Here is a 15,166-nt window from a genome sequence, read left to right as displayed (position 1 = left end):
GTTCTGTTCCACCCATCAGCTATTTCACAGGAGACAGGCCAATCACATGGTTTCTATTTGCCCGGCACTGGATTTTTAATGCCTTAATTTGTAGTAAGCCTAGGCTACGTTGTAGTAGTATTGCATGACAAGGACCTCTTGTACTATGAATATATGATCAAATGCAAAAAAACAGGAGACACTGTATAATGGAAAATATTTACCTGTTCCTTCACTATGTTTGTCCGAAGCAGTGCAAGGTCTGAGTAAATATGCAACAAAAGTTAGCTAAAAGTGAACTCCAATTCATGTTGTAAAATGCTATGATTTTTCTTTTTGAAAGGGAAAAACATGTTTGGTCTTTGAGCAGAGTTGAGATTTCCAATCAAATAAGCTGCTTGTTTTGTTAAACCACACCATTTACCTGTGCCACTGCGAACATTCCAATCAAATAGGTATGTCACTTGTTGCCCCCTGGGAAAATGCCTTGGGTGAAGGCATCAGGGCAGGAGAATGCAGCTAGTCAAGCACGCAAGCGAGCAATTAGAAGCAGCAAAGCAAGAAATGGTAGAATTAGAAGCAGTATGGGTATGGTACAGGTAAACAGCCCTAGCCCCCACGCTATTCGGTGGCTCACCTTACGACGGAGGTGGCCCATGGAATGACGAGCAGCTCCTCGGCGGTGACGGCCGCCACCACCTTGCCTTACTCCTTTTCCATCTCCGGCTCCACGGTGGAGACCATCGAGACCGTGTCCACCCGCCCAGGACCCATTGCGCAGGAAAGACCTAGCAAAGCGGCAGATCTAGTGAGACATGGTGTGGAGGCGTGCGCTGACTCACCATGCCGCGCCAAGGATGGAGATGCCGATGGCAGAGAAGGTGCTGGAGGCGGCGGAGGGGGCACAAGCCACGGAGCGCCGCGTCACCGTCACCATCCCACGCGAGCATCGTCAGGAGGCGGTTGCAGTGTGCAGGGAGGACCGAGGACGGAGGCGATGATGGAGACGATGATGCCGATGGCGGAGAAGGTGTAGGAGGAGGCGATGGGGGTGGACGCGGGCGAGGAGAGGCACAGATCCGCCTACGGTGCCGGGGCCAAGGTGGACGGGGCGCGGAGGCTGGGTGGTTCCATGTGCGAGTGCGGGGAGGGGGCGGGCACGACTGGATCTGCGTGGACAGGGAAGGGGCGCGTGTGGCTAGATGGCACAGACAATAGAAACGGACGGTCCAGATAGATGGGAGGCAGAACGGCAGAACGAGGGGAGGCAGACTACTATTGCTTACTTAATAAGTAGTAGAGATTATGATGTTGTTAGGCTAATACGTAATGAGTATTTGGTTTTACTACATAGGTACTAGGATATTTGACATTTGCAGAAATAAGTTTTTTCTAGAGTAGTCTTCTAGCTGCAGAGGAGTATGCTGACATTGTGCTAACTTAGGCTAATATTTGCTTGCATTGTTCTGTCCATACTGCCTTAATACTGTATATTATGGCTGCATAATGGTATTTTCGGATTGACTCATTGATGCATAATGTTATTATCGTAAATCATACTGCCTTAATACAGAGGATTGGCATAATGATATTTGCTTGTGGGATATGCTTGTAGCCAGTCCGTTCTGATGATTCCAGTAGGCTCTTTCTTAGGGTTGGATCCCCTCATGGTTTTCTTTTAATTAAATAAGTTTGTGGTGCAGACACTAATTTATATGAATATAACCTATCCATCATTGCTTCACTTCAAGTCTGGCACTGCCATGTCTCTATATGCTTGATAGTCTGTCTAAACCTTGGAGTAGCAGATTGCCATGGCTTGTTGTATCGATGATGCTTAAGTATGGGTAAGCTAAATAGGGATGCAAGTAGCAGATTATGCTAGATTCTTGCATAGGGAAAATTATGTAGTATTGTGGGGGTAACAAGTAGGTTCCTTTTTAAAGGTACACGTGAGCATGCCTATACTATGCCAGATGCTTGATCAGTTCAAAAACATTTGTGTGTGGGGGAGCTGTTTTATTATTGTTTATTTATCAGTTCAAACAGATTGTCATGAACATGCTTGATTGGCTTCGTTTGACAGAGAAACCAATAGTATATAAAATCATGGGCAGAGGTCCCCAAACCATGGTGTACTATAGTGGGCCTTTGTACTCTGTATCTAATCATCTAACCTTAGATGCAGGCATTAGTTTATGTGTTGATACCGTCATACGCCGTTGTTTCATAACAACGCCCATCAGACAGATAGAGAGTGACAACAACACTAGCTCACATATGAAGTGCAAAGGTTTTCTTCCTTCTTGTGTGTTGGTGTAAAGAGCAGGTAAACATGCTTGCGCGATGGTACAAGCAGCAGCAATAGAGGTATAGGGAAAATTATGCGTTCGTGTACTTTCTGTTAATGGAATTCTTTTCGATATACCATGTTATTTTTCTTGTAAATAATCAATTGACCATTTTTCATACAACTGCTAAATGAAATAGTTTTTGCCATAGCTTTTTTTAAAATTCTTCGAATAGGCCGCCACTAAATGGCTCCATGAATAAATGGGTGTGAAGTCTTGGATGCTTGGTTTGCTCACAGGGATTGTATTCTCCTACTAGCCACATGATCAGGTGTTTTTCTGTAATGTTCCTCTTTATCTTCTGTAATTTATTATTTATTCCATGTGGACGGTAGTTTCATCCTCCTTTTTTCACATGGATAACTTTCCTGGCAGGAAAGTCCCTCTGTTTTTAGATCCCCCAAGGGTTCTCTTTGATTCCTAATCAATTGTTTGCCATTTGTAGGCTGTGGAGTATGGAGTTCACAAAATCTAGGAGATGAACAGACTCGGGGTAACCCTCTCACTGTCTCATGCCAGCAGCCGCACCCACGCCCTGTTCCGTCTCGCACGCTCTCGCCAACTTGTGGTTGTCCATTCGTCGCCAAGCACCCGGCCCCAGCAGTCGCATTGTCAGTGTTTTTTCTTTTATAGCAAGCTTCTGTTCTGAAATTATATTGTCTATGATTTGTAACTTGCTTGGTGGTATCAACAAGCTTTTGTCTGGTCCTTGATCGGGTAGGCGGTCGTGTTGTGCATGACGGACTTGAGACAGTTGATGGTTTGTCCGAAGCATTGGAAATCTGAGAGTGAGCTCCCTTGTATGATTGCTTTGGCTAATTTGGTTTTGATATGCCCGCGACTGTAGGTGCTGTTATGCTCTTGTTTATTTATTGTGTTTTCTGTTATAGTTATAGAGTTTGATACTAGATCATTTAGTTCAGTGTATTCCCCGATGAGCTAAGGGCGCCTTCCTTCCATATTTACTTCTTATTTCAACCAAACCAAGATGTTAGGTTTTAGGCCCAGAACCATGCATATGACTGATTGTAAGTTGTAGGCACATATGCCAATGTGTTTTTTTCTTCTGTTTTCAACTTTTAATGACTACATCTCTACTGAGGGTGGCCGGTGATGAGCAACCTGTCTCTTTATTTATAACAAACTCATACCAAGAATGTCAGGTGCTTTTGCTTCTATATTTGTTGATCTACTATATTTGCTTCTATATTGGGAGTTCAATATAACGATTAAGTAATATAAGTCTCGGGATATATTTTAGTTGATCTACTATATTTGTTGTCTGATTGGAATCCTAATACTTTTGTTAAGTTATTTTTGTTGACCTAATACTTTCAAGTAACTGCATATTGCTTTTTGTGAAAATTATAAGGAACAAGCAAACTGGGCACTCAGAAGGCTATGGTTTTATTGAGTTTTCCTCTCGAGCTGCTGCAGAACATACTTTGATGAACTTCAATGGGCAGATGATGTCGAATGTTGAGATGACTTTTAAGCTGAACTGGGCTTCTGCTAGCACTGGTGATAAGCGTGGAGATAGTGGTTCTGATCACACAATATTTGTTGGTGATTTGGCTCATGGTGTTACTGACTCCATGTTGGAAGATGTGTTCAGAGCTAAGTACCCTTCAGTTAGAGGAGCTAATGTTGTTGTTGATAGGATGACTGGATGGCCCAAAGGATATGGTTTCGTGCGTTTTGGAGATCTGAATAATGCATTGTGAAGATGTACATTTGTGCTTGTTTGATCTGAAAAGGGGACAACTTTTAGATATAGCATAATAGGATATGAAGATGAAAGATATGTACTTAGGAATTTGTTCATGAATGCTTTGTTTGACCTTTCACTTCGTATGCTGGCACCTCAGTGTATTAAGTGTTAATGTTACAGTTATTCTTGAATCAACATCATTCGAGTATTTGATTATTGCTTGTCACGTGCACCTGTTATTCTTGCATCACTATTTTGAACCAATTTTTAAGCTATCGTAGCAACGCACGGACACGCACCTAGTAAACAATAACATGACCTATATCAACCACGTGCCCCATCCACCAACAGATGGAGGACAGGAGACATTGTATATATCTATACTATACATAGTAATCGCTTAACTCCATGATTTAGTTGGACAGATGAGTAATAGTGAGTTTATGTTTTGTTTCCAGATAGCAGGAATCTGCACGCTCAGATTTTTCTGCCACTATATATTATCGGTTCCCGACCCATAGATTAGATACTTCTGTTATCGAAATTCCGGTAATAACGATACCATGTTTGTTTTTGACAATATCATTTCTGATACCGTTTCGATGAAAATATAAATAGTTTGACCATTTTACGACCGTTTTCGATGTCCATAGTAGTGCTGTAAACGGCCGTGCAAAATGCTATTTTATATTTTGTATGGTAGATTATACTATTTATAGAACGGATTTTGAAATAAGAAGTGAGATATATAGAATATAAGGGGCACAGTCATCAAAAACAAATTCGTTCGAAAAAACGGAAAAAGCACGAATCTTACCGCAACACAGAACAGACCGCACTTTCTCTGGCAGACCGTGTTCTCCCGCTCCGATCCGCCAGAGCAAACCCTAGCCAATGGACGCCGCCGCCGTTCACAAGCGCAAGCGACCTGAAGAGGCCGACCCAAGCGCGGGGGAGCTCGACCTCTCCGCCGCCGACGCCGTCGAGGTACTCGACCTCCGGGCCGCCAAACGCCTCCTTCTGGCCTTCGAGCGCCGCCTCCGTGACAACCTCGAGGCGCGCATGAAATACCCCGACGACCCTGCCCGCTTTGCAGACTCCGAGATCGCGCTCCACGCCGAGACCGACCGCCTCCGCCTCCTTGCCGGCGCGCCTGAGCTCTTCCCCGACCTCGTCCCCATCGGCCTCGCCTCTTCCCTCGCCTCCCTTCTCACCCACGACAATGTCGATCTCGCAGCTGCCGCCGCATCACTCCTCGCCGACCTCACCGACTCCGAGGACCCCTCCGACCTCGCCGCTGTCCAGGCCCTCGCCGACGCGCTCGTCGACGCCAACGCGCTCGACCTCCTCGTCCACAATCTCTCCCGCTTTTCCGAGACCGACCCCGATGAGGCCGAGGCCGTGCACAACACCCTCGCCGTCCTCGAGAACCTCCTCGACCTCCGCCCCAACCTCGCCGACAAAGTCTGCGGCGGAACCAAGCTTCTACGATGGCTCCTCTCGCGCGTCAAGGCACGCGAGTTCGACGCCAACAAGCAGTACGCCTCCGAAATCCTCGCGATACTCCTGCAGAACAGCCCCGCCAATCAGAAGCGCCTCGGCCAGATCAACGGAGTCGACGCCCTGCTTCAGGCGGTTGCCATGTACAAATCAAGGGACCCAAAGACGTCTGACGAGGAGGAGATGCTCGAGAACCTCTTCGACTGTCTCTGCTGCGTGCTCATGCCCCTGGAGAACAAGGAGAGGTTTGTCAAGGCTGAAGGTGTTGAGCTCATGATCATCATTATGAAACAGAAGAAGCTGGCATACAGCTCTGCGACCCGCACCCTCGATTTTGCCATGACCAAGTTCCCGCCTGCGTGCGAACGATTTGTTGATGTGCTTGGCCTTAAGACTGCTTTTGCGGCCTTCATGGGCAAGGCAAGTAAACCTTCATCCTTTGCCTCTATGATGCTATGTGCTATGCAATAATGGCCTAACTTCATTGGCAGCTTAGTAATCTATCTTGTCTGTTATTGACCTATAAAATAAAATTCTGCCACAGATTCCCGTGAACAAGAAAAACAAGAAAGAGAGTTACCAGGAGGAGCTAGAAGAGCGTATCATTTCACTTATTGCTTCATTGTTTGGTAAGCAGGCGAGTCCACTCTAGTGTGTGTCGCTTCATATTATTATTCTATACTGACTACATGTGCTCTCCTTGGTAATTTTCATTCTAAATAAATCCAGTTGCTGGGTATATGAACATGAATTTCAATAACGAACCTCAGTGTTTTTATTCTTATTATATCAGTTGAAAATTCCTAGGAATTCTACAAATATAGTCAAACAAACAATTTCACATGGGAAACTGTGGATTACCCTGTATAGGAATATCTGGGCTCAATACCTTATGGTAATTAACTAGAAAGCTAGCAATGGCAAAGTGAATGCCATTAGGGGCATATGCTCTTGTTGCCTTCAAATTTCAGATGCTCATTGAGATTCATCATTCATGCAATATAGGAGTTTTAGGAACATTTTTTTACTGTCTTCTACAGCAAACAAATGTCAATGCACATACTGGTGTAAACCACGAGAGCACATTCCCTTGAGGCAATAAACTGCCTTCAGCTGCTCATTATGTAAGAGCTTTAATTTAACTGTATATATTGATTTCACCAAGTAAGACATTATGCCTCTGTAACAGTATGTTCTGGAAGAATCCGTTGCACATGTGGATCCAATAGTTTCTCAAATAATTGATACATGCCACAATTATACTTGCATGACACGTGACAGCTGCTCACAATTATATTTATATAAGATCAACCAAACATCTCTTTGATCCATACTGTATTTTAGTGGTCCCTGTCTGTGATTAAGTGCTTTCTTGTGATTCAGTTATTTTATGTCTTTTGCCATGTTTGGTTATTTTATACCTGCCTTTAGGTGGTATTACCAAAGGCTCACGAAGGATGAGGCTACTAGGAAAATTTGTTGAGAATGAATGTGAAAAGATAGACCGCCTTATGGAGTTATACACAAGGTATATCTTCTGTGGAGAAAGAGGATTGCCTTACTTTTTTCAGGTACTCCATTTCTTGATGCCATGCTACTTGTGTTGTACAGGTATTCAGACAGAGTGAAAGAAGAGACTGAAAGACTTGATAGTCTTGATTTGGAAGATTTAGAGGTGCCTTCGTATGCCTTATTTCTTTGATCATCTCCAATTTGAGCAAACAATGAATCCTTTGATTTGAACGTGTTCCAATTTCTCTCAGATGGACGATGATGAGCGGTATAACCGAAAACTCGAAGCTGGGCTTTACACACTGCAGGTATTGACATAATGAATTTGTAGTGCTGTACCCGATATAGGTTTCTCAGCCAGTGTTGGTTTGGGTTCTTGTTTATGTTAAGATGTTTCTGAATCAAGTCTGTCTACGTATCAGTTAATTGCGCTTATTCTGGGACACATCTGGCACTCTGGGTAATATTCTGTTCTGTGTTGCCTCTGCTTTGTGATGGATATTTGGATTTCAATTCAAAAGTCATCGTCTTTCTTTTGGCATGTCACTGATTTTCAGGAATTCCCAGATGAGAGCAAGAGTAGAATTACTTCTTAAGCAGAACAAACTTACAAAGCAAGATGTGAAGAGCATACTTGAGGTGCGCCCATTCGTCTCCATGTGTCTGCTTCCGCTTTAGTTTGATTGGTGGTGCTGCTCTGAAGTATTTTCTATTACGTGTGGTCCATAGTTTGTATCAAGTGCAAAGCCTATGAAGGGGGTGGTGTAGTATGTAACCGTTTTGCGTTTCAGGAGTACCATGACAACATTGGAGATTTGGATGGACCTGAAGAGAAGGAAAGAGCACAAGTGCGGACCAAGGAAATTATTGACGCGTTGTGATGTGCATGGGCCTAGGGTAGTTGGTTGTGGAGCAAGACAGAGGCTGGTAGATATTTTGAGTATGTTGAGTGAATTTATATCCGCAGTCAGCAAAGCTGTGTAACTTACTAGGTTGTAGATGATGGATGTCAGAAACAAGGGTGCATTAATTAGTTCTGTTGTATTCTATTTTTGTGTAAACTTGCTAGTTACTATTTGTCGTTATATGCTTTGGGAAGGAATTTGTAACACCTCAAAAACTTAACTTGGGAATTTAGTAAAATTCTCCAAAGGTTTGGAGTTAGAATACCTTTTAATGAAAAGTTTCTTACCTTTGAAGCTGTATACCCTAAAATAGATATGTTTTATAATAAAAAGTCAAATGAAAAGATCCTTGTGTATCCTTGTTAAATTATATATTTAAACATAATCATTAAAAGAATTAAATTAAACGATCTCTTAATAAATATTTTATTTCCCTTTAACACAAATAAATGATCAAATATTGAATTTTGAACACATTTTTTAACTAGAATATATTTCCTTCAAATAATTTTTTTGTACATTGCATAGTTGAAGCATTGACTTAAAAGAATAATAAAAGACTTTGCATGCATGATGGAGTTCTATTATTGTTCACGATTTTAAAAGTTTGAAATTCAAAACCAAATTTGAGTTTAAAATAAGAGAATGAAATATGAAAATAGAAAATAAAATAGAAAAGGAAGTAAGAACTGCACCTCTAGGTCAAATCTCCCTCTCTTGGCCCAACTTTCTAACTTCCTGTGTGGCCCATAACTTCCTGCGCGGCTCATTCAACCTAGCTCACCTACTGGTGGTCGACGGCGATAGGCGGACCCCACCCGCCAGTCCCACAACCTTGCCAACCACTCTCTCCCACGTGCCGACAGTTGGGGCCAGATCGTAAGCCTCTCCTACCGCACGCACTCGACTCGTGGGCCTGTTTAGCCAATGGTAGGTGGGCCCTTTTTACTTGCCTAGCCATACACCGTGCGCGAGCCTGCACTTAGGGATGGCAATCGGGCGGGTAGTACACGGATATATAGTTCGCAAATCCATACCCGCGAGACAAAACTCGACCCATACCCGTACCCATAAACGTTCGTGGGTATGGATCTGTATCCATACCCGTACCCGTCGGGTATCCGCTATCCAATGGATACCCGTTACCCGCCCACCTACTACAATTTTAACATTAAACACCAAAAAACAATTTTATTACATTTCAAAATAATTATCATTCCAATAGTATTAAATGACAATTTCAGCACCAAACAACATGTTATGGATACAAATTGAAAAATAAGAATTTACGATAATATATAAATCCGGATGGCCCACATGTTAGATATCCATTGGGTAACGGGTATGGATACTGGATATCCATACCCGCGAAAAACATATCCGCGGATACCTTATTATATCCATAACCGTACCCGTGGATATCAAATTTCACCATATCCATATCCAATGGATAATTATCCGCGGTTATTTACCCATACCCGTACCCATTGCCATCCCTACCTGCACTCCTGCGTAGGGGACCTCCCGCTGACACCCAAGACTACTCGTCAGCTGAGCGTCGCACCACGCACCTTGGTTCTGTGGTTGTCCGGTACGGCCCTGTTGGGGGCCTTCGTCTTCCGAAGGTCCTCAAGAACACGACTGACATGTTTTTCGAGTATAATATATACACAGGGACCTTCGGCCTTGGGATGAAGCTGTACACGATATGAGAAGCGCAGTCCGAGAGAAGGATGAACCAGTTCCAAAGCTACGTGTGGAGAAGCTTCGGCTTAGCGGTGGAAAGTGAAACCGACTTAAAGGGGAAAAGGCTGTCTAGTCCTCGGTAGATTATCCCTAAGTCAATAGTAAATGTCAAGGACATAGATGTAATTTTACACAGGTTGTGTCCTGTGCCTATAAATAGATGAACAGTAGCACCCTACTGTTCACGCTGACTTGTAATCACTCGCACGTCACTCTTGGATTCTTACCTTCTGTCAAGTCGAAGGTACAAATATAATTTAATATCATTAATGTTTGTTCATGATCATATAATGAGACTGTTGATAATATAATGATTTGATATAATTATTCATGTTCTTTTTATGTCTCATATGTCCCTGCTTTTATTCTTACATATTGAGATGATGAAAGGTATGTTCTTCATAACCTTCGTCTGAAGATCATTATATCCTAAGGGAGATAATGCTTCGAAGGTCGAAGGTCTTTAACCATTAACATTTGTGTTGCCTTGTTCTTGACTCATAGCATTTGAGAACAAGTGACCAACATTGGCGCCCACCTCCGGTGAACTCATTCGACCACCTTCGGCAAGCTCTGACCTTCGTCATGCCGCCGAAGAAATCTTCAGCGCTAGGGGCTGCATTGTAGTCACTGGACGTCAACCAAGGGACACTACGCGAAGCTAGAAGCCAAAAGAGGAAGGCTACAAGTCCAACGCCTCAGGAGGAGTTGGACCAAGAAATCAGGGACCTCGAAGCAATCCATCAGCAGGTCCATAGAAGAAGGAGAAGATGTTTCGTCTTGCTTATCTTCAAAAGAAGATAGATGAAGCTGCTGAGGAGATGCGTCATCTTACCCAAGATGACCAGGACTGAAGACCTCAACGCAGAGAGCTTCGTCAGGACAACTCCTACAATGATGACGAATGGTATGATGATTTCCATCATGGAAATTTTGCTTTTGATGATGTTTTTCCTCTGTCAGCAGAACTACAGGCTACCCCATGACCCTCATCAAACAAGCCACCCCAGCTCCCCATGTATGATGCGCATTCAGATCCGAAGCAGTTTCTGATGAGCTACGAAGCAACCATATCTTCATATGGGGGCAACACTGCAGTCATGGCAAAATCCTTCGTCATAGCAATCAAGAATGTCGCGCAAACCTGGTACTCTTCTCTCCGGCTAGGAACAATCACTTCATGGCAGAAGCTAAAGGACATGCTGATCACCAGTTTCCAAGGGTTCCAGACGAAGCCAGTCACTGCTCAAGCTTTGTTCCAGTGCACGCAAGACCACGAAGAATACCTCCAGGCGTATGTCCAAAGGTTCTTGCGTTTGAGAGCACAAGCGCCCACAGTGCCCAATGAAATCGTCATTGAGGCCATGATCAAAGGGCTTCGGCCAGGACCTATGGCTCAATACTTTGCCAGGAAACCCCCTCAGACCTTGGAGAAGCTTCTTCAGAAGATGGATGAGTACATCCGGGCTGATAATGATTTCCGCCAGAGAAGGGAAGAAGCTTACATGTTTTCTGAGATGACTAGGGGCTTTGGAGGAAGAATCCACCCTAGGCATGTCAGATCAATCCATAACTCCAGTCAGAGTGATGACAGAGGAAGCCAGCTTCAGAGGCCATAACATAGCTCACAATCCTCAGGGCAACAGCAAGGCTCCTTCAGGCCACCATCCTCAAGGGGCAGAGGCGGCAGGGGCTTCGGAGGAAGGTATGGGGATCAGCCCAGAAGGCTCTATTGCTTATTTTGTGGTGAAGACAAGGGCCACACTACAAGAACATGTCAGGTCACCATTCAGAAACAAAAGGAGATTGCCGAAGCAGAGGCGCAACAAAATCAGCCGAAGCAGGTCTTACATACTGCTTCATGCTATTCTCCCTACGTACCAGAATACGTAGGTAATCAACCTGCGGCTTCTGTTGCTTCAGCAAATCATTCACAAGCTTCCTGGGCTCAGCTCCCATTACCACCACCACTGCCACCTACTCACACACGAAGCCAGCAGCCAGAAGGGCACCAACACGCCCAACAGCAGCGCGACTTCAGGGAGGAGTCCGAAGCTCGTACAATCAATAGCACTGTACCAGAATTGAAGCATATATACTGAGGAATATCTTACTTTTGATGTACCTTTATCTGCTATGCCATTTTATTTCTTGTACGAGAAACAAGTAATGAAGAACTTAATGTCAATTCCCTGCAATAATTGTGTCGACATCAGAGTAAAATATATCTTCCTCATGGATTTACGAAGCATGAAGGATGCTTTTAAGAAAGCAAAGCAAATTCCGAAGCTCAAAAGTCGTTCCTAAAGGAATGCAGAGCCAAAAACTATGATCTGAAGTTGCAAAAGTCGTTCCTAAGGGAGCACAGCGTAAGTTTTCTGCTCAAAAGTCGTTCCTAAGGGGATGCAGAGCCAAAAATTATGATCCGAAGCTACAAAAGTCGTTCCTAAGGGAGCGCAACGTAAGTTTTCTGCTCAAAATTCGTTACTAAAGGAATGCAGAGCCAAATACCACCAAAATATAAGGTGAAGAAGCTCAAAAGTCGTTCATAAAGGGATGCAGAGCTTAAATGCCATCGAAATAGAAGGTGAAGAAGCTCAAAAGTCATTCCTAAGGGGATGCAGAGCTTAAAGACTCAAAAGACGTTCCTAAGGGGATGCAGAGCCTTGTATATTCCAGTGTGGGTGCGCGCGTGTGTGTCTTCGGCATCACCATCATTTTGCATCATGACATCATATCATTTCGCATAACATTACATCATACATCATATCCCATCAAAGGCACAACAGACTGGTTACGAAGCAAATCTTCGGCAAATTCTTTCTTAAAATGCAAGTGCTAAGGCACGAAGTGAACTTCGGAAAATACAACATTATCAGACTTGCCATAGAAGGGATTTCTTTCTTTACGAAGCATGAAAAGAAGGGAAGGTGTTTTTTCGCCGAAGGCTCAAAAACGGTACGTGTGCAAATTTCACGCATCGTAAAGAAATATATTAGAGTAATTTACATGTCTCATCAATTGTTCCATACATCAAATGTTACAAAAATATTCTTACAATAAAGTCACAAAGTATTATTACAACAAAGTCTACTCTTCTCTAAGAATCTTTTCTGCGGCTTCGTTTAATAACTTGTTGACAACTTTGTCGATAATAGAGTTAGCAATGCTTATTGCATCTAACGCTTCCTTCACGACTGGATCAGCCAGGGGGTTGTACGGCTTCGGCAGCGGCGACAGTTCAGCTGTAGTAGGTAAACTATTAGTTCAAAGCCATAAAGTAAGCGCCAAAACTAAAATTCAAACATAATACTTATGCGCTTTTCGCGCTCAGCAGCTTCTTCAGCTCGCTTAGCTTCTTCTCGGGCGTCATGGGTGTCTTTTTCATTCTTTTTTATGATTTCGCTGGCCAATTCTCGGCCACCATGCACCCAGACATCAGAATAAAACTTTCTGCCCACCAAAGTCGCTTCGGCTGAAGGGTCTTTTGTGTCGTCTATGGAGAAGGCAGCTTCGGCTTGAGCTGTAGTTTTGACGTGATCACATCCAGCCTTCTCCAGTATAGCTGCGATTCCCTGAGCGCCGGAGAAAGCACAAATATCCCCACGATCATATAGGATTTCCTCGAAAGCTTCGGCGTCCTCACTTATCCATTCAATGACGCCCTCGGGGTCGCCTCGGATGAAGTTTTCCTCAGAGGAGTAAGCACCCACTTTGGAAAAGATAGATTTTAATTTCTTCACACAATCAAAGGATTTTTTAAAACACCTTTCCTTGGACTCGCGAAGCTCTTCAATATTTTTCTCTAGCCTAGCTTGTGACCATTCACTAATCTCTTTGCTGGCTTTTGCAACTGCATAGTTTTCATTAGCCTCGGCCAGTTTTTTCATAAGTTCTTCGATCTCAGATTTTTGAGCTTCGGCCTGAGCATTATATCTAGCTTCATCTTCTTTCACTTTATTCACCAATGAAATTAGAATTTTGTCCTTTTCCAGGGCTTCGTTTCTTAGTTGAATTACCTCCGATCGAAGGTTGCCAAGAGCTATTGTGCAGCTTTCGTCCTCGAAATTCTTTTGAGCCCTCAAGGCGTTGCTCAGAATTAAGCCCTGTGAAAAAGAAAGATAAATGTTTAGCATGAGAATAAAAGTTTTATTCCCAAATTCATAAATTTTAAATTTACAATTCATGTACCTTCAGGCTGTTGTACGCAAGGCTATCTGCGAGGTCATTCTTTGACATGGCGGAAAGGCCAACTTCGAGTTTTGGAAATCCCATGCTTTTAGCCATCTCCCGGCAGATAGATATCTCTTTGTTGTCCGAGAGACAGTACATGAAATCATCTTCGTTTGTGCCATTAAACACCAAGGCCCCCTCTGGATATTTCAGTTTCTGGGCGTAATGTTTGGCTTCCAAGACTTCTTCTTCGGATAATCTTTTCCCCGAAGCATGTCGAATAATGTAATTAATATCTTCAGAAGGAGCTTCGGGAGCAGGAGCTTCAGCTTTTTCTGTTACGATCTGCCCCGCTGTCGTACCGGTATCCGGAGTTTGATGCTCAGCCTTATCTTCAGGCGTGACAGGCTTCGTCTCAATGGGCACTGAAGGCCCAACTTTGGCTTCAACCTGGGCTGTGGCAGCTTCGGCAACTTTCTTCGAAGGAGCAGGGGTCAAGACTTTTGTGGTCTCCATGACAGCGTCTAGCACACTGGCCATCCTCCTTCTCTTGGGAGTTGTGGCAGGAGCCTTTTTCACCTTCGACAATTCTACCTTTGCCGACGGGCTCAGAGCTTTTGGCATCATCATTGTTTTTTCCAATTCTGGCTCTCTGGCCGTATCATCTTTGGCTTAGGCTGGCCCGACTGTAGGCACCTTCGGCACTACAATCGATCCTTCAGCGCTTCGAGCGGTGAAAGCAGCCTATTTTGCTTCAGCAGTGGAGGAGGTCCCTTCGCCAAATTCGGGCACTACGACCGGTTCAATATATCGTGGCTGGTGGGTTAGAACCTTCATTTTCTTGCCCTTCGGCGCATCAGTGGTGGCCGAAGCGGCAATTATTCTCTTTTTTCCTTGCCTTCGCAATGGGTAGCAATACTCAGGGTATATGAAGTCAATCGCATCAAACACCCTGTTCAATCTTTTCTTGCCCCGACCCCCGAAGGCCGAGGATAAAGCATCATCTTTGGCTCTACTATATGTCCCAAGTAGCTCGTCGCTAATAGCCTCAATACTTTTCAGCCAATCGTCATTCGGCTCGTCAAACCGGTCCCTGAATCTGAAGGTATACTTCAATTGAACTAATCCACCTTCGGCAGACCCGACAGCACTGTCCTTCGGCATCTCCCAGCTATCTACAAGTGGCCACACTATATAGGCTATGTGCTTTTGAATTATGTCTCTTGTGACAATAAAAGAACAAACATTGCTGAAAGCCTTTTGGCATGCTTCAGTGTCATTGTCAATCG

The 15,166-nt window shown here is 43.9% G+C and overlaps 1 protein-coding gene across 1 annotated transcript; it reads left to right on the top strand.

Annotated features, from left to right (window-relative positions):
- Positions 1-4,887: 4,887 nt before the first annotated feature.
- Positions 4,888-8,240, top strand: LOC100281557 (beta-catenin-like protein 1). The gene is made up of 8 exons (NM_001154476.3): positions 4,888-5,961; positions 6,086-6,170; positions 6,973-7,069; positions 7,153-7,216; positions 7,305-7,361; positions 7,476-7,513; positions 7,611-7,692; positions 7,845-8,240. The coding sequence occupies exons 1-8, from the start codon at positions 4,936-4,938 to the stop codon at positions 7,932-7,934; spliced, it is 1,539 nt and encodes a 512-aa protein (NP_001147948.1). The 5' UTR covers positions 4,888-4,935; the 3' UTR covers positions 7,935-8,240.
- The last annotated feature ends 6,926 nt before the right edge of the window (positions 8,241-15,166 follow it).

Source organism: Zea mays, chromosome 5 (genome assembly GCF_902167145.1).
Source record: "Zea mays cultivar B73 chromosome 5, Zm-B73-REFERENCE-NAM-5.0, whole genome shotgun sequence".
NCBI classification, from domain to species: domain Eukaryota; kingdom Viridiplantae; phylum Streptophyta; class Magnoliopsida; order Poales; family Poaceae; genus Zea; species Zea mays.
The sequence above is the reverse complement of the archived record's forward strand: the minus strand, read 5'-3'. Positions and strand labels throughout refer to the sequence as shown.

Excerpts from the sequence above, each read along its gene's own strand:
- LOC100281557 (NM_001154476.3), top strand. The coding sequence starts at position 4,936 with ATGGACGCCGCCGCCGTTCACAAGCGCAAGCGACCTGAAGAGGCCGAC. Across the intron at positions 7,217-7,304 it reads TTGATTTGGAAGATTTAGAG|ATGGACGATGATGAGCGGTA; the intron begins GTGCCTTCGTAT and ends AATTTCTCTCAG. Across the intron at positions 7,514-7,610 it reads GGACACATCTGGCACTCTGG|GAATTCCCAGATGAGAGCAA; the intron begins GTAATATTCTGT and ends ACTGATTTTCAG.